This window comes from Polypterus senegalus, chromosome 3 (genome assembly GCF_016835505.1).
Source record: "Polypterus senegalus isolate Bchr_013 chromosome 3, ASM1683550v1, whole genome shotgun sequence".
Classification (NCBI taxonomy): domain Eukaryota; kingdom Metazoa; phylum Chordata; class Cladistia; order Polypteriformes; family Polypteridae; genus Polypterus; species Polypterus senegalus.
The window spans coordinates 212,902,862-212,929,636 of record NC_053156.1 but is presented as its reverse complement, the minus strand read 5'-3'; the positions used below and the strand labels follow the sequence as shown (position 1 = coordinate 212,929,636).

General features: G+C 36.7%; 1 protein-coding gene across 1 annotated transcript in view; it reads right to left on the bottom strand.

The window, feature by feature from the left end:
* Positions 1 to 2,778: 2,778 nt before the first annotated feature.
* Positions 2,779 to 26,775, bottom strand: part of trdn (triadin) — a 251,814-nt gene continuing 227,817 nt past the window's right edge. Inside the window, exons 12-14 of the mRNA XM_039749803.1 lie at positions 14,575 to 14,613; positions 3,755 to 3,784; positions 2,779 to 2,783 (exon numbers count right to left, since the gene is read on the bottom strand). Of these exons, the coding sequence (XP_039605737.1) occupies positions 2,779 to 2,783; positions 3,755 to 3,784; positions 14,575 to 14,613 (74 nt within the window). The remainder of the gene's footprint in view (positions 2,784 to 3,754; positions 3,785 to 14,574; positions 14,614 to 26,775) is intronic.

Sequence of the window (26,775 nt, the reverse complement as noted above, 5' to 3'; positions counted from 1 at the left end):
AGGGAACAGAGGAGACAAGGAGGTGATGGGTAGGTATGATATCAAAGAGAGGCATGAAGAAGGTCAGAGGATAGTGGATTTTGCCAAAAGGATGGACATGGCTGTGGTGAATATGTATTTTAAGAAGAGAAAAGAACATAGGGTTATGTACAAGAGTGGAGGAAGATGCACACAGGTAGATTACATCCTGTGCATAAGAGTCAATCTGAAGGAGATTGAAGACTGCAAAGTGATGAGAGGGGAAATTGTAGTTGAGCAGCATAGGATGGTGGTCTGTAGGATGACGCTGGAGATCAAGAAGAGGAAGAGAATGAGGGCAGAGCCAAGGATAAAATGGTGGAAGTTGAAAAAGGAAGACTGCAAGGTTGAGTTTAGGAAGAAGGTGAGACTGGTACTGGGTGGTAGTAAAGAATTACCAAACAGTTGAGAAACTACAGCAGATGTAGTAAGGGTGACAGCAAAAAGGGTGTTTGGCGTGACATTTGAACAGAGGGAAGAGGAAAAGGAAACCTGGTGGTGGAATGGGGAAGTACAGGACAGTATACAGGGGAAGAAGATGGCAAAGAAGAAGTGGGATAGTCAGAGAGATGCAGAAACTAGACAAGAGTACAAGGAGATAAGGCACAAGGTGAAGAGAGAGGTGACGAAGGTTGGTCACTAAGGAGGGAGAAAAGGACCTGTACCGATTGGCTAGACAGAGGGACAGAGCTGGGAAAGATGTTCAGCAGGTTGGGTAATAAAGGATAAAGATTGGAAACGTACTCACAAGCGAGGAGAGTGTGTTGAGCAGATGGAAAGAGCACTTTGAGAGGCTGATGAATGAAGAGAATGAGAGAGAGAAGAGGTTGGATGATGTGGAGATAGTGAATCAGGAAGTGCAACGGATTAGCAAGGAGGAAGTAAGGACAGCTATGAAGAGGATGAAGAATGGAAAAGCCATTGGTCCAGATGACATACCTGTGGAAGCATGGAGGTCTTTAGGAGAGATGGCAGTGGAGTTTTTAACCAGATTGTTTAATGAGGGCTTGGAATGTGAAAGCATGCCTGAGGAGTGGAGAAGAAGTGTACTGGTGCTGATATTTAAGAATAAGGGGGATGTACAGGACTGTAGTAACTACAGGGGGATAAAATTGATGAGCAACAGTGCGAAGTTATGGGAAAGGGTAGTGGAAGCTAGGTTAAGAAGTGAGGTGATGATTAGTGAGCAGCAGTATGGTTTCATGCCAAGAAAGAGCACCACAGATGTGATGTTTGCTCTGAGGGTGTTGATGGAGAAGTATAGAGAAGGCCAGAAGGAGTTGCGTCTTTGTGGACTTGGAGAAAGCATATCACCGGGTGCCTCGAGAGGAGATGTGGTATTGTATGAGGAAGTCAAGAGTGGCAGAGAAGTATATAAGAGTTGTACAGGATATGTATGAGGGAAGTGTGACCATGGTGAGGTCTACAGTATGAGTGACGGATGCATTCAAGGTGGATGTGGAATTACATCAGGGATTAGCTCTGAGCCCTTTCTTATTTGCAATGGTGATGGACAAGTTGACAGATGAGATTAGACAGGAGTCCCTGTGAACTATGATGTTTGCTGATGACATTGTGATCTGTAGCGATAGTAGGGAGCAGGTTGAGGAGACCCTGGAGAGGTGGAGATATGCTCTAGAGAGGAGAGGAATGAAGGTCAGTAGGAACAAGACAGAATCCACGTGTGTAAATGAGAGGGAGGTCAGCGGAATGGTGAGGATGCATGGAGTAGAGTTGGTGAAGGCGGTTGAGTTTAAATATTTGGGATCAACAGTACAGAGTAATGGGGATCGTGGAAGAGTGGTGAAAAAGAGAGTGCAGGCAGGGTGGAATGGGTGGAGAAGAGTGTCAGGAGTGATTTGTGACAGACAGATACCAGCAAGAGTGAAAGGGAAGTTCTACAGGATGGTTGTGAGACCAGCTATGATATATGGGTTGGAGATGGTGGCACTGACCAGAAAGTAGGTAACAGAGTTGGAGGTAGCAGAGTTAGAGATGCTAAGATTTGCATTGAGTGTGACAAGGATAGATAGGATTAGAAATAAGTACATTAGAGGGTCAGCTCAAGTTGGACGGTTGGGAGAAAAAGTCAGAGGGGTGAGATTGCACTGGTTTGGACATGTGCAAAGGAGAGATGCTGAGTATATTGGGAGAAGGATGTTAAGGATAGAGCTGCCAGGCAAGAGAAAAATAGGAAGGCCCAAGAGAAGGTTTATGGATGTGGTGAGAGAAGACATGCAGGTGATGGATGTAACAGAACAAGATACAGATGACAGAAAGATGGAAGATGATGATCTGCTGTGGCAACCCCTAACGGTAACAGCCAAAAGAAGAAGAAGATATGTCCAACTATTTCAAGGTATTGCAAATCCTCGCAATATGAAGTATACAGTATTAGGAATGTGTCAAAAAAAAAAAGTTATAATTTTTGCTTTTATAATGTCACCTTCTTGACAGTGATATCATCATTGGCACCAAGAATGTTTTCATGGGCACCACCATTTGTGTATTTGAATGGGTGCTGCCTTACTGTATATTTGTTTCAGGAGAAAGTAGGGTGAAATGACACCTTTTATTGGCTAACTAAATAGATTACAAATGCAAGCTTTCGCTGCAGCTAAGGCCCCTTCATCAGGCAAGGTGTAACAAAGAAACTGAAAAATACTCTGGCTTATATTGGGACAGCAAAGTGATTTTTTTCTTTCATTTTAACAACCTTTTTGTTCAAATGTTAGCAAAATTAATAAACCTTAGATGAATTCACCCTGAAAGAAGAGAACAACAACTAATAAAATACATTTGTAATCTATTTAGTTAGCCAATAAAAGGTGTCATTTCACCCTACTTTCTCCTGTATCAATCTATGGCTAACACAGTACAACACTCTACTGCTATGTATATTTGTTTGTATGGGTGGCACAATTTTGTGTTTCTCTTTTCTTTGGCGCCTACATTTAAATATGTCTTTTTGTTGTGATGTTATATAGTCCATAATGACCCATGGCATTATGGTGACCAAGTTAAATAAGCTGTCCATGCAATTAAAGATGGGTTCAAACTTTGTGAAAATAAAACAAGACATTGAGAGACAAGGTACCATCCTATAGTAGCGAACCTTCATGCACACAAGCATACTTACTAATGCATAATTAATTAAGAGTTGCCTATAAACTTGGTTTTTTTTCTCTACAATATTTTTTCCCATAACGTAAAATGCACAAAAACCACTGGGGAGTGTGTGTTGCTAGGCAACAGTGTCTAAAATGTAGCCAACATTTTCACAAAGGAAGTGGTTAAAAAATTCACCATAACAAAAAGGCAAGAACAAAACTTAAGTCTAAACCAAACAAGCAATCAAATCCAGAATTGTTTGAATTGCTTGAGCACAAGTCTCTTGCAGACAATGAATAAGCAAAATGAATATGCAATTACACCAGCATAATAATGATATAAATATAAACAAATATAGATAAAAATATATAATGCTTGGAAAAAAGAAAGAAAATGGACACATTACTAATGCATTCCTGACACAAGATGGCAGTAACATACATTTCTGTACTTTTTATTTCATTTTCTGATATAATGCAGGCTTTCCCTTTTATAATCAAATTTCATCTCACAAGTGTAAAAATGTATATTAGAAACAGAACAAGGCTGTGATCTTACTAGTTTACCTAGAAGACAGAAACTGCATAACATTAGGATAGTGGATTCATGGAATATCATGACATACCTTGCTTTATTTCAGTTTTCTCTGCCTTAACTGTATTAAAGAGAAAAAGGAGATGGTTCATTAGTCAGCACTTCAAGTTACAACCAACATATATGCTATAATAAAAAGAAAAAGATTACTAATAAAAATGTCTATTTGTTCATTGAGGACCTTAATTTATGATGTTTCACTATGTGCCTTATCATCAAACACAATGTAATATGACTGTCAAAAAAGCAGAAATAATGAATGAACATTACACCAAATCTTGTGCCTGACAGCAACCTGTTGTCCACCATTTTTTTAATTGGTTAGGTTTTGATATTAGCTTTATGTATTATCTGTATTGCATATACAATGAGTATGCAACATTTAGGAAATATTATCTTATATTTGCACATTATTTTTGTTAACGTCAGATGTGTTATTTCTGGAATACTTAATGATTATGAGATTTCCTAAAATAGCCTTTCTGCTATCCAGGGGAATTGAGCTGGAATAATTTGCTCAGTCATGGAGGAACTTGTATATCTTCTTACCACTTTTTTCGTTATGGCAAACAATAAGATGTTACACAATTTTCCATGCACACTAAATGATGAAAAGGTCAATCAGTCACATAAACTCAATGTAAAGTTGCCATTAAGCATGATCTGCATATTGTTTTGACATGAGAGGAAACTAGATTATGTCGACAAAAGCCACAAGAATAAGGCAAGAAACATGCAGACTGCAAATATACTGCACCTGTGCTGAGATTTGGGAGACAGCAGCACTGAGCTTTCCAAATTGGCAAATTTTCCCTTGGGGGACAAGTAAAGTTCGGTTTGTCTGTGCTACTATTTCATTCAACTCTAGTTATTTTAGTATACTGTAGGGTACTTTTGAATTAAGCCACTGTAACTCATATACAGTATAGACCAACTTAAAATATGAACCTAAAGGTCTACGCATATTGACAAAATATGAATAACCGATCATTCCATTAAAGCTTAACAGACTATTTTACACCTTGCAGCTGTGTCCCTATAGGCATAATAAAAAAATGAAATAGTATTCTTAAATATAATGGTGATATTAAAAAATGCTCAATGCTACAGTTTGGTGAAAGTCCTGCACTGAGTGCACTGTTATGGAAATGTAAAAAACAGTGAAAGAATTATAAAAAGGAGTTCACAAATGAATGCATAGCCATATAGGATATGAAAGTTCCAAACGAATAAACATCCATCCATCCATTATACAACCCACTATATCCTAACTACAGGGTCACGGGAGTCTGCTGGAGCCAATCCCAGCCAATACAGGGCACAAGGCAGGAAACAAAGCCTGGGCAGGGTGCCAGCCCACCGCAGGGCGCGCACACACACACTAAGCACAAACTAGGTACAATTTAGAATCGCCAATGCACCTATCCTGCATGTCTTTGGACTGTGGGAGGAAACCGGAGCACCCAGAGGAAACCCACACAGACACAGGGAGAACATGCAAACTCTACACAGGGAGGACCTGAAAAGCAAAGCAGCGCTACCCACTGTGCCGCCCCGAATAAACATCATCAAATGCAATTTTAAATAAAAGTAAACTAAAAAAACAGGTTATTAGTTGTAATCAGAAATGCAATGCTGCTGTTAGTTTATTGACTCCAAGAGTGGTAGTGGGCATTCTTCACACTACACTGTAATGTCACACGCCAGTTTAACACAACAGGAAAACATATTCGGTAATCATATCCCCTTTGTAACTATTAGTGCATACAGTTTATCATGGTATAGTGGGTCCATGGTAGAACAGTAGGCCAGTTTTTCATAATTTAATGGTCGACTCAATCTCCATGGGTGTGCATGCTCATGCAGCTGCAGGAGGTTGGTGAGGTAATTGGGGTGAGATGCACCTGCATGTGAGGGTGCGGTCTGTCTCAATTGCTTCATTGGCTTTCTGCAGTGAGCGATTGTGGTGCTGCGCCAAACGGAGACTTATAAGGGGGAGCAGGCATGAGGACTGAGAGTAGAATCACAAATAAAAATGAAAGGAAAAGAATGGAGGTTAAAAGAGGGGTGAGAGAGAAGCAGGCAGGAAGTCGGGAGAATTCTGGTGCAAGTGAGCAAGAAAGAGGAAGCAGACATCCATGTGAAGAGACCTCAGGGGATTGTGTGGCTGATGCTTATGGGGTGATGAAGGGAATCACATTGGCTGAGCTGCTCAGAGATGGAATGATTGATTCAGTGCTGGATGGGGCGACTCACCATGTAAGTCTGAGAAGGCAGCAGAACTTGGTGAGGCACAGATGGGGAACTCTACTGGAGCCACGAACAGAAGAGACCTGAGCCTGGGTTTGAACTGGGAAGCCCTGCTGGGAGCAATCGGACAGCAGGGACCCAGACCAATGGAAGAAGTACAGCTACGCCTGCTGGTTTGACATCTTTCAGGGCTGCAAGACCCGAGCTGGGTAAGTCAGGGAGACTTCCATTTTAAAGTGGAAGCACTGGGGCCTTGATTTTAAAGTCCAGACTCCTACTTGTGAGATTCTAACTTCATTTTAGTGGATTATTTATTTGGATTTTAAACTCCAAAATTTCCTTGTTTTATTGGATTACTTATTTATGGATGTTTGAGCACTGCACTGTTTAGGACACTGTTTTGTTGAATTGCTTTAGTTAAAGCACTTTGTGCACCTACACCTTGCTATGTGTTGTGTTGTATCCTCATGTGCTGGCTCATTTCTGAGGTACATTATCGGTGGTAGCGGGTTCAAGAGGCTCCCTAGATCAACTGGGAACGTGGAGCCCACCTGCACCACCACATATACTGTATGTTTAACTTTCAGTTGATAATAGTTTGCAAAGGTTTTGCTTATAGATGACTAGTTGTGAACTATTCATGGTCTCTATTTCTAAAATAAAAATAAGGCATATTGTGACCTTACTACTGTAGAATTTGCAATAAAGTAGGGATCTTTAAGATTCTTTTAAAGGAAGAGATTTTTACACCCACTTGGACCAAGATTAATTTACAAAGCACTGTGGGAGCCAAAAGTACAGTGCACTGCTACACTGCACAGCGTGATGCAAAACATCTTTGTCAAAAGGGAACATTTTATACAGAAGCAATCTGAGTAGATGAACAGTATGTTAGCAACATAATTCTAACTGTTTGATGTACAAATGTATATGTCACATTCCTCACGTAATGAGAGAAACTCTTTGAATAAACACTTACACTTTTAAGTGTCAATACATCCTAATAGACCTTTTTCTTACATCAAAGGGTTAAATTTATATTACTGTGTGATGTCTCAGATGCCCGCTTGGGCATCTTCCATTTTCTGGGACGAAAATTAGTCAGGAACGGACTAAGACAATAAGGACATGAACAACAATTTTAGTGCAAAAGTGTGTAGTTCATTTCATAACAGCCAAAACAGTGTCCAAAAAGAAGTGCTGTGTAAAGTCTAAATTATTCAATAAATAAAAAATCCACAAAACAGTGTTCCATTGAAAAAAAAAATCCAATAAACAACAGATAATCCATTAGAACAAAAGATAAAATCAGAGTTTAACTTGGCCTTTCATCTCCTCCCACAGTGCTATTCCCCTATCTCTCACACATCTTGCCCTGCTCACCCATCTTCCAGGTAATTAGCAGGGCTGAGACACAGGCAAACATGGTCCATATATGACTCTTGTCCCAGTCGCCTCAATCGGCGTTCACAGGATCCCTTGGAGCACATAATCACTCCCTGCTCATCGGTGTTCAGCAGGATCTGTCAAGTTCACCCCTGGAGTGCCTTTCCCTATACTCCCCCACAGGGTTTCCCTAACTGGTTCACTGCCTTCCAATTACACTCGCTCCCATCTGATTCTGTTCTCTTACTGTTCTCTTACAAATCTTTTTTACTCAATTTCTATTTTTCTTTTCAGTCTGTCTTTTTTTATCTTTTTTGTTCATTTATGACCCCATTTAATCCCATGTGGATGTAGGTACACTAACTAACAACCCATGGAGCGTCAAGATGGAATGGCTGTGCTGATTATTCTTGCACACAAAAAAAGCCATAAGCCAATTTTCCATGAAATACTGTGGAACCATTCAGGTTTTGCATTTTCACCCATAAAGCCTGAGCCTCACTTTAAAAAACAAAAACCTCATGCAACACCATGGATGCATGATGTGCTTGACCACATATTATCTTACAGGAACTTTCTAAGGCCAAAGACTATTTACTGGATAAACAGGTTGTTTCAAGCAAAATGCTTTTCTTTATCTGTGTTTTTACATCAAAGTGTTAAATTATACTGTTTTATTACTACAGTCCTTACACACTACTAACTTCAGTTTTTTTTTTTTTTCTCATGCCATATTTTTTACCTTTTACCTTTAAATAGCAAATTCTTTCTATTGCACTAATGTTCAAGGAACATCCAAAAGTCCAATGCCATGAATGTGCAATACAATGAATGTGTATTCATTTATTTCAACCAGTGATATTGATATTTTCTGCCTTTCATTTTTGCCTAGTGCCAGTTGTACTTTTTGATTTAAATTACTGGTTCTGAAAATAAGATAACCATTTCTAAGGAAGTAGGTTTCAAGGAGAATATACCAGGAAATTGATTTTTTCCTTTTAAGACAAACCACAAGCAGAAGTCAGTAAAGAGACAGGAATCCAGTCGCAAAACAAACACAAAAAAACTTATTGTCTATGTCCAAAACAATAAACATAATACTTCACCACACTCACATGTAACTGTTTTTTTTGTCAAGAAGATCAAGAGAAAATCCAAAGCAAACTATGTGTGCCACCATCTTCATAATGGTGGCTTATTGAAGTCACATGCCAAGCCCATGTGGTAACATATGCCATACTTGTGTGATCAGCAACAGGCATCATTACAATAAACAATATGGTTTCCTCCATTGGAAATATTGTAGAAAATGGCATGATGATGTAAATGTGACATTACCAAAATAACATTTAAGTAAACAAAAACTGACCTAACAACAAAAATAATGTAAATTGTAATTGTATTCTACAATCAAATGTGCTCATGACATTCACATATCAGCATGATACCTCGAAACCCCCTCATTCGTCATGATTTCAAAGAAATTGACACTTTTAATACTCTTTGAAAAAAATGGGAAAATATATTTTTGGCTGGTGGTCAGTGTTTTATGAAATGTTACCTTTGGTGGCCATTCTATATTCTACCAGCAAATGTATGACAGCCTGGTATTCCAATTTTACAGATATACTTAGCATTGAAGCCATTAACTTGCTCTGCTACTTTATTGAATTACTATTTCTAATTGACATCATTCTTTGCTTGCCTGACAAATCTGTTCATCTTTTAATTCAGCTAGTAGATAAAATGGATTTTGATGGGAATGTATTTCACCAATCATCTATTTGTAATATTTTTATGCAATTATCAGAGACATGTCAAATTGCCAGTTTTATATTTCTCATTTAGGGATTACCGCTGTCTTCTCAGAAGTGTCTTAACACAATTGATAAATAATCTAAAAATAAAATAAGATTTTCACACTGTGAATGCCCATTGCTCTAAATAACTACCCACATGTGTGCCAGCAAGCTGTTATAGACATTCTAATTTAATTTTTGCTTTATTGATAATAAAAGAGAAAACAGTAGTTAAAAAAATGAGAATCGTCATGAAGTTTTAACAAGTTGGTAAAATTTCTTTAAGCCTCCCTGGACTTAGAATCCTGGGAATGATCTGGCAACAGAAGCTGAGGCATAGGATTTCAGACTGTATGTTAAAACCTTTGATTTCTTCAACAAATCTGTCTGTTGATGTATGGTTTTAATGAGGTCATTCAATTGATTCTGTTCTCTTCCTAAGTTTACTCCTTAATTGTTTATTATGAGGTGAAATCTCTTTTTCTTGAATAAAGGTGGGTGCTGCAGCTACCCATTGCATCAAATCCTCGGAGACAAAGCCAGGAAACAATGAGGCATATTTATTTTAGACAGAATGCCCAGTGGGACTGGGTAGTACCTTGGCCTGAAAGCCCTGCAGATTTAGTTTTATAGTACTACATAATAACTGTGATTTATTTGTTTTTTCTGTCCTACCAGCGATTTGACCATATCATTGACTTAACTGTAGGGAGATGTACAATATTATATTGTACTAGGGGGTTCGCTCCTTGTTCATTTTGTTTGCCAACCCCCCAGACTTCGCTACACACCAGCCACTTCACATCTCTGCCGCTCATGTTGTGAAGAGGGGGGCTGAACACACCCCAAGGAGATGCGGTCGCTCCGCCGAAACCCCCTCTTAAATGGTGATACAATGGGAAACAAATACCGTTTTTTTGACCTCCTCTTTGCTCGATCAGCTGTTGGCTAGCTGCTGCTGAGCTGTGCCATGTAATCTGTATCTCGCACGACGCTTCGAACATTTAAAAGCTTGTACAGCAGCTGTCCTCCACTTTGTCTTTTATTTCCGGCCCCAGGCGTGGTTAAATTTCTTGGCACAAAGTCTCGTCTCGTGGGATGTGAGTTCTTGATATTTTTTTAGTTTATAATTTAAAAGTGGAATAAGAATCTGAACAACTAACAACTTCAAATTAAAGTTCAATAACTTCTGAAAAGAATGATACCAATCATTTATATGTAGGTTTTAAAATAAGCCAGATTAAAAGTGTGACAAAAAAGTCACATAAAAACATCACATAAAATTGTTGGACTTTTAGGCTTAGGATTTTATATATATAGAGTAGATATAAGGATGTTACTTTTTTACTAATTATAAAAGTGTCTTATGTAAGCTTGCATAGATTTATTTTTTGTTACTCATTCATTATTATTCTTATATAATTTAATTTGTTTTTCTTTTCTCGTATCTATCTCATTTACATCTTGCAAAGCATTTTTGGCATTCTTTGTATTAAGATGTGCTATAGAAATAAACGTTGTTTAAGAAATAAAATGGAGTTTCTCATATTCTATCCAGTTCTTTTGCTGTTACCATATTCTTTGTTGGTCCTCCCTGCGTGGAGTTTGCATGTTCTCCCCGTGTCTGCATGGGTTTCCTCCGGGTGCTCCGGTTTCCTACCACAATCCAAAGACATGCAGGTTAGGTGGATTGGCGATTCTAAATTGGCCCTAGTGTGTGCTTGGTGTGTGGGTGTGTTTGTGTGTGTCCTGCGGTGGGTTGGCACCCTGCCCAGGATTGGTTCCTGCCTTGTGCCCTGTGTTGGCTGGGATTGGCTCCAGCAGACCCCCGTGACCCTGTATTCGGATTCAGCGGGTTAGAAAATGGATGGATGGATGGATATTCCTTGTTTAGTTGGGCAAAGTAAATATTTGGGGGTTTCAAGAAAAAATATAATACATCAGTTAATGCTATGGTAAATGGTAGATGTCATTCAAAGTTGTAAAGAATTTATTAATGTGTAATTAAAAAGAATACCGTTTTATTGTTTAATTTGACAGGTAAACTTATTCTCAAATAGGGAATTTACTACATGTTTTTATGTATAATTATTCTGGGTGGCTGACAGAAATTTCGCATTTTCAAAAGCAAGTGTTTCCGTTTAATATTGAAAAGAAAGGTTTAGCTGCACCTAAGACCATTGGAAATGCCATATTATAAGGATTTTATGTAAAAAGAGTTGGAAAATATCTGTATGTACCACATACAATGTTTGTGACAGGCAAAACTACCTTAGGAGGTTGACTGTTCTAAACTGTGACTCTTGATGCTGAGCTGTTCCTCAGCTAATGCATTTTTCTCATTATGCACAGCTTTTTAATGAAGTAAAGAAATGCTAGAATTTGCAGAGAAATACTCTGATAAAAATATAAAAAAGATACCAAGAGTTTCACACCACTCAGAAAGCAATGAATATCATGATCAGAAATCTGCATATATTAACAAAGAAAATACCCTGACAGGGGATAATGCGTAGGCAGAATACAATGAGCACCGCAGAAAGCAGTTGTTGTCAAATGAACATGCCCTGAGGTGAAACTGTCTGTAGGAAGATTCTTCTAATAAAGGGTTTGTTTGCATAAATGGTAATGAACCACAGCAAAGCAATAATCTCTGCTATTTCAACAGTTTATAATTCATTTTTATTAATCATCATTTTTTTTCTGTCTTAATCATTCATTCAGCCAAAAAGCTGCATTTGGAAAAACAAAAGGCAACTATCAAAGTAGAGGTTTTTTTATCTTTGCATTTTTTTTATTTCAAGCTCAAATACAGATGTTTCATTTATTTTCATTTATATAAAGTATTCTCTCTAAGGAACTGCTGCAGCACTTTCAACTGTAATAATTCAAGTGTTATACTTTCTGAAGTGTTATTGGGAAGCCATGGACACAAGTTCACTGACCACTGTAGCCTCTGTGTGTGCTAGTGAACTTGTGGGCAAAGAAATGCTGCTATTTTGTATGCACTACAAGAAAATTACTAGATGACACTGTTCTTTTCAAAGTCTAGCCCAGTAACTGCATGTGTTGATCTTAGCATGTTCTCTCATTGTTTGAGTTCAAATCCCAGGTACTGCTGTTGCCTTTGGAATGTGGGGAAGGTTGTTTGGCAACTTTAAATTGGCACAATATGAGTGACTGTGGGAGTTCTCAGCCACCCGAGCAAGAGGTGATTCCCACCTTACACCTAATACTGCTATGATTAGCACTGGTTGACCACAACCCCAAACTGAATAAGTGGGTTGGAAAATGGTTGGAATAGAGATGTTTGTTTAAGAACTTTTAGAAGTGATAAACCCTATGTAGAGGTTTTCCTGAGTGAGAGGGAGAGACCAATAGGAAGGGCTCTGCTCACAGTGCTTACAGGCAGTCCCTACCCCTCGAGCATAACAGTTCTCTTATTGCTCTCAGCATAGGAAGAGAGCTGCTTCTGACTGCCTTTGTAATCCATGTATCACAGGTTAATGGCTAACCTCTTGCAGTTACCACAGTGCAAAATGTTGAACCTGGGATAAAATGAGGTGTGATTCCATGACGAAAAAACCATAACCGCAGAAAATATGTAAAGGAAAGAGAGCTGACCTTCACTTTGTCATTATAGCCAAATTAAGATAATTCTATCTATCTATCTATCTATCTATCTATCTATCTATCTATCTATCTATCTATCTATCTATCTATCTATCTATCTATCTATCTATCTAAAGATGCACATGGCATTTGAAGTTAGAGAACAAATCTAGAATTATGGATTGGCTAAAGATAACCAATCTGTCACCTTCAGTCTAAAGACTAAAATGTATTTATTACTGCTTATTAACTGGATGTACATTTTAGAAAAATTGGTTGTTAGCACTCTGTCTAACCAAACTTGTTTATACCTGTACAGGTATGGGGATTGTTTGACATAACATTTCCATTTCAACAGCAGTCCATCCCTGCCAAGATACATCATGATTTAAGACTAAAGTACAGCCAAATTCCAGACAAACAAGGCAAGAATTAAAAGCAGCTTTACAGAGTCTGTCATCAATCTTTTTTCATGTTGTTTCATTCTACTGTATATTTGTTTTCTTAAATCTTCTTAATTTTTAATTATTAAATTATTATATAATTTTTAAAAATAAAACATGTATGTTTATTTTGTTTAGTGTTTATTTTACAAGACCTATTAATAATAAATGATCATTTAATAAGAAAAAACAATGGAACAGACCTGAATTGAAATGATCTGTACTACTGGTAAGATGCATCAACCATGATATAATACCAATCTTGTTAATTTAGATATTGAAGCAGCACTGCTCATTGATTATTTGGCAAGAGTAATTAAGTAAAGTGATTGGTTTTATGGCACTACAATTAAAATGTTTGTGTCAATATTCTCCTTTTTTGAAATTTTGCAATAGAATACAGAGCTTCCACAGATAGATTATATGGAAGTAATCAAGATATTTTAATACCTGGACCTGGATTTTCATGTTGCCCTGCTTTTGCACCTTGGTACTTAATAAAGTGTCTGTATAGTTGGAGATTGAGATCCTACATGTATCTTGCACCTGTGTGTGCATGACAGGGTCAGGTAATGGAGTGGAACCATGTCCATGGCTGGTTCTTGACCAGATGCTGACAGGATAGGCTCCGGTCCCTACAACCTTGGATTAGGCCAGTATGATAATGTGATCTTTTCATTAGTTCCTTATTTTGTGCAAATGCTTTTATTCATGCCTCTTTTTCATTTTATTTTTTTTCAGCTTGGTGGTTTTATGAAGTTTGCTCATTAGGAGCTTGTTTTATGTTAGCCTCTTAAAGCTCAAGTCTGTTATGTAAAATGTGGCTATATCTAAAGTTTTAGCACAGTCATTATCTGTTTACATTTTTCTCACCCCTTCACATAAAGCTGACTGCAAAATTAATAAAAATAATGATCAAATGTAAAATGACAAAGAATGTGTTAACTGAGCTAAATGCTTCCAATAATATTTTGACCTGCACTTGCAAATATTTTTCACATTGCCCAACATGTGTAAAATTTTAGCAAAATGAAATGCTGCTCCCCATGATCTCACCTGAGTTTATAAAACTAAGTTTCATCATTTCTTTTGCCTGAAGCCATGTGATGTACTAGCACATTATCACCTTGTGGCCCTAAGCTTTGATTGACCAGGTTTAGAAAATATTTGGATTGCAGGATTAGAAGATGAATGGACTTTTAGCAACAGAAATATACTTTCTGCTTCTCACATACATTTAGCATGTTGGAAATGTTAATGTTAGTAAGAAAAATGAACAAGTAGTCATCACACAGTCTTGTTACACCAACTTTAAGACATATACAAAAGAAAATGGTAATTAAAATATCTCTCTGACCTACCTTTGTCTTCTTTTGGCTTAACAGTAGGTTTCTTTTCCACTGGCAAAAAGAAGGTTAATAATATTAATTTTTTAAAACAGTATGTTTCTAATTATTATATTTTACTCATTTAAAAAGATCATATGTACCTTTTCATATTAAATGTTAACCTTCAGTTAATCTGTATTCTAGCCATTATTTTTATATAGCTTATATTTCTTGAATGACATACAATACAGAATACTTACAGAATTACAAACAAATGGCAGCATATCACAGGAGATGAGATATACACCAGAAACAGTCATATTGTAAAATGAAAATCTTACTCTGCATCCTCCTTAAATGTGCTAATAGTCAATAAATAAGAAAAATGCATTTCCACAATAAATACAGCATTGCAATTTGAGCATACGTAGTGCAAATACTATGAGTATTACATAAACATATAAATCAGACTGCAAGATTGAAATATACAGTATAACCCAAAAAAAAAAAACAACATGCAATGCAGATATCATATGGAGCAGTCCACACAGAAACAGGAAATATGAGATAAAAGAAAGTCTCAAAACAGTATTTTGCTTTTTGTTGTTAGCTGTGTTGCTGCACTTAGTTTAATAAATCAAAAAGTATTACAGAGTTGAAAAAAAATTCCAGCATTATTATAGACTGATATTTGGCCGAGCTTATTATATGAGGGTGACTGCCTTTTGTCTATAACAAATGCTTTTATATGACAAATGTGTTTTCTAGTCAGTTTTTAGATGGTGTGATGCAGCTTTCTGACTGTTTGTTGTGGTTTGAAATTTTGCATGAAAGCTAATAAATATTTTGTATCTCTTTATTTGTATGGTTAAGTACCCCTAACCCCTTTTAGTACTAGGTCTCTTTGTAAATTTATGACAGGATTGGGAAAAGTGCCTGAAAAAAGTTTGGCAAGTGATTCTCATCAGGACTCTATCAGTCAACCCCCACATGGAGGCCAACTATGTAGCTGGCAAGCTTCACCTTAACACATGATTTTGGGGGCAAGTGTGAAAATATTCTGTGCCCCATTAGTCTGAAGTATGGCTGTTTGGAATTGGCTTGTATCAGAAGCCTTTATGTACCATGAAGCCCTATTGGCTGTAATGTTTGGACAGAGAATCTATAAATTTGCTTGCTTGACCCTTCCCTCTATCTCTCTCTCTCTCTTACAAACATCTGATGAAAGAGCATCTCACACACCATGAACTGAAAAGGACAACACAATGAAGAACACAGCTCTGCAGCCATATTGAGAAAGGCATGCAGCCTGTTCTAAAGAAAGCTGACCAAACATTATGACTTAACTAGAGACATTTTAAGTAACTAACAAGTCTGTGTGCCACCTGAAACTACACATCAGCATTTATCAGGTTGTATAGTTGCCAATTTTCACTTTAATTTGCATATTGTTATTATTTATGAATATTATCAATAATACATTATTTAAAATGTAATTTAACTCCTGCTTGTCTTTTAATACACCTGTTTGCCTGAGGTTATAAATGTAGAAGGGAAGATGGGGAGAAGTTATATACTGCAATACCTTATAAACAGTGGTAAGTCTATGGGATCTGAGGCATTCTGATAAAGGCTACACATTAAAGAATACAAAAGGGGGAAGTAGAGTAATATATTACTCTACAAAGACAAAACACTATTAAACCAATTGTGCTTAAGAGGAAGAATCAAAAAAGTCAATAGAGCTTTAAATTGTTTTAAAATATGATCTAATCTTTCATTTTATCAATGAGTTTATAGGAGTAGATTGTACTTAGTTTCTGTGTTCACACCTGTTGTTCATACATATTGTATAATCAGTGAAACCTAAAGAAAACTGGTCATTTTTATTCACAAAATCTGATTTCAGTGTAACAGCATAGAGCAACATTGGGACAATTTTTAGCTTGCCAGATTATACTTTTAAAGAACTGGCAATAAGCTTAGTCAAAATTGTTTAAAATAAAACATCATGAGTTCTAAACGCATAACAATAGCCTTATCTGCACTTTTTTTTGGTTTCAGGTATCGTTCAGGCTTGATTTTAAATACACCTATCTTGTGCCCTCATTTAAGTTCCTTTATACCCCAAATCATTTCATCCAATCTTCTTCTCAACTTGCCTCCTTAGAATCAAGAATTAAAGGACAGTAAAGGCAGTTTTATTTTTATTTGCCAAAAATGTGGACTCTTATACTAGTTCAGATACGTATATCATGCAAGCACTGCAGAACATTTAAGAAGATTCTAAAATAAACTTTTAATGTTTAGCTTTTTCATAAGTACTATTAACTTTTGTTTAAAAATGTTAAAACAAATACTTATATATAACACATACTACAATTATTTACATCTTCATAGCACAACCAAGTTGGCTGTATACCATTTATACATCAGCTTAGACAGCAACACTTGTACACAGACTCTGGCATCATCACCGCTCTGTGATTTCTTGACTGAGAGTGGATGAACAGCTATTTGGCCTAAGACAGTAACACTTTGTTATCTTTGGAATACTGAACACCATTTACCATACATCTTCATTTTCTCTAGGTTTTTTGCTTTCTGGAATTTTTGTCATTTAACCACAACTTATTGTTTCATTTGCAGGAAAAAATTGTAATGGTCACTATCAAGTTTTAATTTAATCTACATGCAGTACTTTATTTACATACTATTGTTCTTTTGTTACAAAACTGTATTTTAATTATTTCAATAATATATTTCTAGTATTTGTAGTTATCCTTATAAATACATCTTAACTGTTAGAAGAATTTGTTTACTTTTTTTTACTTTAAAGCACATTGAGCTGCTGTTATGATTAGAATGTTCTTTTAATTTGTGTTATGTTTTCTGTGCTCCTCTGGGAAAATTATTGCTTTCTTCCTGAGGTTTTTTACCAGTAAAATAATTTTTTATATTAATGTCTTTTATTTCTGTGATCTTTCATTTTGATCCTGTTATTTTGTAAGGCTATTTTGTATGATTTTGGGTGCTACCATTTTAGAGTTCTAGTGGGCCGGTTGGTATTTTGATATGTCCCATGATTCCCTGAAAGTACGAGATTCCAAATCATCAGAGATTTAGATTCAAACTATTACTTTTGTTTAGTGTTTTCCAGTTATCAAGACTTAGCGTACTTATCTTTGTTATTATGAACTTTTATTTTTGGTTAATGTGTAGTGTTTGACGACAGATTGTTTTGTCTTTTTGGTTAAGACCTTAGCACCACCTCATTCAAATTCTCTGATAGAACAGCTGCATTCAGTGGATGAACGGTGCCATAGCAATTAATTTACTACTACTAATATTATTATTTTTATTATTACTTTATTCCATCAATCTTATCCTTACCAAATATTTACATCCCAACTCCAAGATAAGAAAATCAATAATGCTAAGAGGGCTTTAATCACTGTCCAATAATCACCTCCAGACACACCACAGAAATAACTTCCAGGATTCTGAATATTAGGTACACATATACTGAACCAGGATTCCATGGTGTCATCTGCCAACTAGTGGGATTCCCTATATGGCAGCAGTTCTCAAACTTTCGTATTTCGCACTTTTCTACCTGGAATAATTCTGCGCCCCCTGCATAATATAAGATAGATGACAATAACCCATGATACAACTAACATAGGTATGATACTAGTGTGGTGTCACGGTTTCCTATCATTTTTACTTTAATAAGATTTGCATGTGTTCGGCTAACTTCGATGAAATATTTGCAATTTTGTTTTTTTTAAAGCGCTTTAATAACTGTTAAAATGCCTTTTGTGGTTTTTGGTAATAACTCTGATCCCAAAAACAAACAATAAATTATTTATTCTTATTTAATTTTTTTTTTTGTAAAGAAACGATTGAATATGTTTTAATTTTTAAAAATCTTGTAAAAGAGGACACTGATGAAGTCAATCTGCACGAGACGAACGTATTTTCGTCTGACAAATATTATACCGCTGTTAGTTGTATCATGAAAATAACCCAAAACGCAGTAAATTATTTAACCCAATTTGGCAATATTGGCTACGCTGCCAATGTGGTGCAGTTGCGCTGCATTATCACCTGATTTACTGTTACCTGAATGTTCGCGACAGATACCGATACATCTCGAACTTTCTGGATTGAAAATATGTGACTATAAAAGCAGCAGCACGCGTGCCACTCGTCATAGAAACAAACTGCAAATAGAAAAGGAGCTCAGAGTGTCAATCTCGAATATCAAACCAAACCTGGACAGGCTGTGTAATTTAAAGCAGGCACATATTAGTCATTAGATCTATGCCTTAGAAATGTTTCATTTTAATTTTAGTTATAATGTAATTGTTGTGATTATATGCTTGCAAATTTAAATTTGAAATAAAAATGTAAAAAATTAATTTTGATATCTTGTTCATTTATTCGACGCCCCCCTTGTACAGCTTCTGCCCCACAGTTTGAGAACTGCTGCTGTATGGTAATCAACGCTCCCCAATGTTTTACACTAACTAATTCAGGGTCCTATAAATCCCCGCTTTAGTCTGGTACTGTACTGCCCTCTGAGAGCACTATACTATACATAAGAGGAAAAAATACTGTTCAAAAGTCTTATAGAAAGAGAGAGAGAGGTTAGGAGCATGCACTAATACAGTGCATTACCGCACCCACCACATGACAAACCAACTCAGGATCCAGATTAGGACCGGAGTGTTAGGCTACCTGAAAAGTTTATTTCCTCATGAAACTGCTATACATTACATAAATAGAACTTTGCAATAAACACAAATAAACATTGATACAATACTAGTACTAGCGCTGAGGTATATACAGTACTTTGTCATATAAATGAGTCCAACACATTATAAAGGTTTGGGGCAGCCACCCGTGTATTGTTTTTCCCAGCTGCAAAAATGGTTTTCTGAATCACATACATGATGTGCATATCATAGAGTCCTAAACAGAACTGGCTATAGTAGCCTAAGATGGAGACTTTAAAGGTCTTGAGAGGAACTGATGTCATCAAAGGGGCCAGAACCAGAAGTGACGTCATCAAAGGGGCCAGCTCTGGAAGTGACGTCATCAAAGGGGCCGGCTTCGGAAGTGACGTCATCAAAGGGGCCGGCTTCGGAAGTGACGTCTTCAGAGGCGCCGGAACCTTGCAGGATTTCCCGGGAAAGGTCTGTAGGGAACTGAGAAGGATAGTCAGCGCACTCCGCCACCCCCTGGTCAGATGTTTTATTACAATTACTCAAGCCCTTTAGCTGCCTCCTACTCGCACATGTGTGACAACTTATATACATGCCTGGCTGGGACGCCCATTCACTATATGTTCAGTGGGAGCAGCCATGGACTGTGCAATACCTCCGCCTGGATGGCCGCCCACCTGGGTTGCAGCGGTGCCTCGGTTTTCCACAGGGCTCCATGGTAATCGGTTATTGGGGGCTGCCCTGTACTGCAACTGGGACTCCTGAGCCTAAATAGGCAGTATATTCGCCCCACCCAGAAGTGCAACCAGAACTCGGCACTCAACCACCTGGAGCACTTGAGGGTGGACTATAAAATGAGCCAGCAGCCACCACTCAAAGAGCCAGGGTCTGGAGGAGGAGGTTACCTGGGAGGAGTTGTGGTGGTGGAGGAAAAAGAAGAGTGTGGTGTGCTTTATTTTGGGTTTTAGAGGGCTTTTGGGACTGTGCTGTGCCTATGGGACACGGGGAAGACATGCCCCACAGGTGAAGAAAAATAAATCTTTGCTTTACACGTGCCTCCCTGTCTCTTTGTGTCAGATCGTGCGCCTGTTGAGTGCCTTTCACAATTTCTAGGCTTCTTGCATGTTTTGCCATAATAAATCCTTTGACTGTGACTGCTTGTCATCTTTTTCAAACAAATTGTGTTTGAGCTGCCATCAAAGTGCCTCCGCCATGCTTAACAGAAGCCTGCAGACAAGTATTAATGTGATTTTCATAACTGCTCCTTTGACATGGTGGCATGTTTGTGGACCAAAAAAGTTTAATGAAAACATTTAAAAAAAACATTTCTTTTAAGTCTCCTTTGCACAATCGCAGCATGGACTTTGGTGACTGATGGCTTCCCCAGTCTCTCTGCTAACTGTTCATCAATTGCAGATAGCTTTTTGAGTCTTACACTGCATTTATCTGCCAGCTTGCCAAGTTCCTTCAAATTTTAAAATGACAGTTTGAACAGCATGTATTGAAATCCTGGTTGGTGAGCCAATGCTGTAGCCTTTTTGATAAAAATGTATAATTTTATGTATGTCGAAGTGTGTTGACTTATCCATCTCCAAAACTCTCCTCAAAGCTTCCTATCGTTTGTGGTTACTATCCAATACACCATTTTATTTGTGAAATGATACCAATGACATACATTCAGCTAATCACTACTTCATTAATCTAAATAAAGCATGCTGATAGTGGAATTTAATATATACATGGAATAATTATTAGAAGAAGAAGGTACTTGGGAACCAAACTCCATGTTGCTCTAACTAGCTCACAAGTTTTTAAAAAGCTGAAGATATTCTTATTAGTTTTCTTACTTTTTTTCAGTGTTAATTCTAATGTTTTCTAGTGATTTCATAAGCAAATAAATCACTTATCACCCACATTTGTAGCATTATAAATAATTGTCTCGTGTAACCTATGACATTTGCACAGAACTGTATATACTCATATATATAAAGCTGGAGAAAATATATAATAATATTTCTTTTTAAAAACATACACATTCTGTTCAATTAACAACTTAGTATTCTACCTATTAGAGCAAGTGACACCTCTTTAAAAAGTAAAATATACTATACTAAAAACAAAAAAAAAAATTCACTTTAAATTCTATAAACAATAACCAGGGGCCTCATGCATAACGCCGTGCGTAGAACTCGCACTATAACATGGCGTAAGCACAAAAGCCGAAATGTGCTTACGCACAAAAATCCAGATGCAGGAATCTGTGCGTACTCCAACTTCCACGCTCTTCCGTTACATAATTCCCGATCAGCGTGAAAACTAACGCTCGTGCACGCGCATTATGTAACGCCCCAAATCCTCCCAGAATTACGCCTATTTGAATATGCAAATCAATATAAATCGCCCTTAAGCGCAGCCTTCTGTGAAAAGACAATGGGAAAAGCACGGGGAAAATATAAGAATTTCAGCGAATACCAAGTGGAGGCAAAGGAAAAACATAGTATTTGTTCAAATAAACCGTGGTATAATCAACAAAATGAAGTTGATCGAGTGACATAGCATGTTGGAGAAACTTGAAAGCTCACATTCACAAAATCGCACAGTGCCGGAAATAAAAAAGAAGTCACATATCAAAGTTGCCGTGAAAAGAAGAGTTGTAAGCCCACTGTCCGAGTGTCATATGAAAGTTTATTAGGGTACAGAGAAAAAAGGCACACGGTGGGGAAAAAGCACGAAATGTCAACTTTAATCTCGACATTTCCACTTTAATCACGTAGTTTATTTTGTCATTTAGTAGAACATTATAAACTTCATCTTAAAATCGTTTAATTAACCACTTTCTCAAATCACATCATAATTAAAGTAGCACGTTAAATGCTTTGTTTTGTATTTGATCTTCTACTCGTATGTGCTCTATGTGTGTGAATCACTACTTGCTTCTTAAACTGGCTCTCTTCCTCCAACTGGACACAGAATCCATTACATTCGTGATATTACAGCTCTCTGAATAACTAAAATACTGAGATGTATACGTGATGTCATTTTCATGATGATAGGAGTTAAAGCACGTTATTAAACATGTGTTTCACTTCGATGAAATAATTTATTGTCGAAATTTGTCGCGTTTTTAGCTGTGTTGTTATTTTCTCTTTCTGTTTTATATTCAATATATATTGGCGTGGCCGTCACTGCAATCAGTGCTTTTCTTTCCCCAAGTAACCGATCGCCACACAATCAGCTCTGTAATAGACGTTAAGCCATCTGTAAGCTTAGCCCGATTCTTCAAAACGTTTAAAGAACATTGAAATATCTTCGTAGTACATGTTTAATTATTCTATCCTTCACGACACTCCCAGTGAAGAATATAGATTATTTAAATGAAGTTAAAGTTTTATGTGTATAATTTAACAAACATATTTTGCTGCATTTCACCTTAAAAATGATATCGTCATCATATGTAAATACGCGCTTTATAAAGTGGCACAGGTTGTGAGATATTATAACTGTAGTGCAAGTTTACAGTGGGGTGATTGTACTTATAAGTACAAACCGTTCTACAAGGAGCAATTGATTGAGTGCATTTAAAGTTCTTGGGATGAAACTGTTTCTGAACCGCGAGGTCTGTACAGGAAAGGCTTTAAAACGTTTTGCAGTGGCTGAGACAGCGTGTCCTTAAAGCTGTATACTGATAATTCTCTTTCCGATCAGCTGCTGCTGTGATTCACACTCAGATACAGTGATATAAATACTCTGAGTCGTGCAGTGAGAGTTATATGGAAAAAGATGATCCGCTGTGGCAACTCCTAACTGGAGGAGCTGAAAGAAGAAGAAGAAGAAGAAGAAGAAGAAGAAATGAGAGTAACAATGCTAAAGCAGTTATGGTATTTGGAATACTATGGCTGTTCCCTGAACAATTATATTGTTACGAGTTAATTACAATCAGATGCATTACACTAATAAACAATATGCGGTTAGTTTCTGTGTATTTATAAAGCCGCGTTATGAAAATAATGAGTAATCACACAAGAACAGTACCATTGCTTTGACGCTGGGTGCCGCCAGTTTGCAAAACCGAGCGGAGAACTTGCGTACGACAAGGCATGAGGTACCGTGGAAAAGTGCGTAGCTTTACGCCAAGTGTAGGTTTTATACATCGCGATTTGAACGTGGAAAAGTTCTTACGCAACATTTCTGTGCGTACGCACTGTTTATACATGAGGCCCCAGATGTGATAGCATACTAAAAAAAAATACAATGCAGAAACAACCAAATAATTGCCTGTTTTCTTACTCCACAGCACAAAAATAACATGGTAGGCTTTAGCCAAAAACCTCCAGATAGCAAAAGCATTTAAATATGTTTAAAACATTTGAATTGCACATAAAAGGTATCATCGCTATGTCCTTGACAACTGGTAATCCACTGGTGGAACAAAAAAGAGAGTGCTTAAACAGTATGACTTTTCAGAAGAGCCCAGTACAAGAGTCTCCTCCATTTACACAATTATATCCATCCTCTGTTACACTTTCATAAAGGGGTTATTAAAAAGGCATTATCATCAAAATATGCTTTTGTTCTCTGAAGGTTATCTCTGGGTATTACATCATGAAAAAATTAGCAACTCAAGCAAAACATTGTATACAACATCATTATATTTATCCCCCAGTTGCCCATACTGGCCAGTGCTAAATACTGCAAATGTAAAAGAGTACATATGGTGAAAGATTGCTATGGTTACAGCTGAAAGTTTTATGTACATTCAAATCTACTTGTGCTGAATAACACAAGGGCTTTTTTTCTGTTAAGGTCATTTTAGTTATTATGTGGGTTTGATAATGTTTTGTTAAAACACTGTGCATGCCTACAGTGTATAAAATAAATACAAAAAAAATCATGTTGCCAAGCTGGCATGACATGTGACTAATATGCAAGTTGAATAATCATTCAATTAAATTGCATTTGTCTGATGTTTAAAATGTAATTTTCTTGAGCATAGACTGCTATTTAGATACTCAAATGAAAATACACCTTCTTGAAAAAGAAATGGCAAAATGACAACATGTCTGCTGAGTGCCACAATATCCATTGACTGATAATGATATTTAAAGGAGTAATAATTTTTGAAGGAAATAACATTTTGACTCAAAAATACCAGGAATTGTCCAAAGAAGTGATTTTTTTCTGGTTTAAAGAAAATTAAAATAAAAAATAAAAAAACTAAAACAATATATCATCTCAGGTGACTGAGCATTTCTCTGATAAAATGGGAATATATAAATATGTTGTTTAAAGATTTAAAGATTTTATCTTTAATGCTAATACTGGATCTTTCCTTAAACCTTTAGTGTTAGCGGCTTCAGCACTGCCTTTGTATGGCCTAAACACAGTATAGAACTTAAAGAGGCTTTCAACTCCCCTATAAATACAGAAACTCAGAAGCGTCTGTTTAGTACCTTTTTTAAGAACTCCATGTACCTTGACTTCTATTTTGTATAATGACTATTGATTTGATGAAATAACCTCAATGTCTGCTTACTGTATATGTTGGTAAAAACCAATCCCATGGAGTCTTGGCTTCCCTCAGTGACTCCAGTATATACTAAACACATACCATAGCCCAAAAGGTAGGAATTTTGATTTTCTTGAAGGATTTTGGCATTCTGCCAACATATCCAAATGTCCTGTACTAAAACCAAATCTGGAAATGTACTCATTAGTACTCAGATTGACATTAGATATGCTATTGCAGTCTAATCTAGCTTCTGATGTATTAAAGAATAGGCAGATCTTGCCCAAGTGTCCTTCAGGGGAGATAGGTGCTAAGCTAAGGAGCAGAACTGATATGGTGGTCTTACTAAGAAGTTCTGCCTGTGAAATGTGCCCGTCTAGGTAAAACTGAAGAGATTAGAACTTTTAACATGTAGCTTAGATCTAGGTATAGGGGCTTCGGTTTATAGGTCATTGGAGTATCTACTGGAACAAATGGGACCTGTACCACCGTGACACCCTGCATTTAAATTGGAGGGGCACCGATGTATTGGAGAGGTGTATGAGTAGGTTAGCCAAGGATTGTTTAAACTAAGGAATGGAGGCAGGGATTTTAGGACAGGCCAGGTTTATACTGTAAAATAAACATAGAACACAGGTACAGTATTAACAAAAACATTAAATCTGTTGTCCACCATTGAAAAACAAAGTTAAAAGGAGAAGTACAGTAACAAGTGCTTGCCTTAATGTTAGAAGTATCAGCAATAAATCAAGTGAGTTGAAGTTATAGTATATATAGCTGCATGTAATCATAAAACCTTAGCAATAACTGAGACCTGGCTAAATGAGAGTGATGGCTGATAGTACAGCAAATACAGGCACACATTATTAATCAGAGATAAGGAACATTGGAAAGGTGGGGAAACTGCTAGGGATACAGATGGATTAAGGGTCTAGCGTTCATGAAGTAACATATTGCAAAGTGTTTTTGCAATGGCCATTTTCCAAAACTAAAACCATAAAGTTTAACTTTAATAGAGGAACTTTTGAGTAGATGCAGCAAACTCTTAAAAAAAGATAAAGTAGGGACAAGATTTTAAGTGTGGAAGCATTTGTTGCTTTTTGGTCTAAATTGCCTATTCTGGTAAAGATTATTTAAATGATCTAATACATCAAGACTCACTTATAAGAAGCTAATGCAGAGTCTTTGGTTAACCTAACCTGTGTAAGTCTGAATTGTAGGAAGAAACTGTAGTGCCAAGAAAACAACTATGGAAAAAATGTACATTTCACATGGACATTACCTTTTTCAGGATTTGGATCCAAGATTATGGAGCTGCGAGGCAACAGTGCTAACCACTGAGCCAACCTATAACTTCATAATAGATTTAACACAGTATTTAAAATGTTTCTGCAAAAATCAAGATTCAGACTAAACATAACTCAACTACATCATCCTTCAGCTAACTCAAGTACAGGATTTTCCTCTCACATGGATTCCTCTAGAAATATTTTTGAGCTGCACAATCTTCTCTTGTTTAGGAAGTTGCTCATGATTTAATTTTCAAGTGTTGAAGTCACTAGGGCTGCAGTTACCTGAGAGGATTTTACTCATATTAAACATTAGTTAGCCTTTGCTGCTTTATTTTAGATCCCTCTTTTGCACTACTAAGGCCTTTTCTCAGTTCTTGTTCCCTTTTGGAGACTTTTTTTAACATTTGAATGCTTGTGGTTTTGATTATAGCTTTGCAATTTACAGTATGATTAGGCATTTGGATCAGTAATCAGGTTAATTATCTCTTTAGTACAATTTTGCAAGGTCTTTTATTTGTGTTTTGTTTATTTTTTTACTGTACTTAATTGGTACTATTTTGAGTTATTTATTTTTCTGTTTTCTGTCTGATTTGTAAAGAGATTTTGCAGTAATTACTGAGAGAGAGTTTATTATTTAATTTACAGCTTTAATTTATATGTTAGCATTATTTCTTTAATGCAAAAAATGTAAGAATCGATTAACATT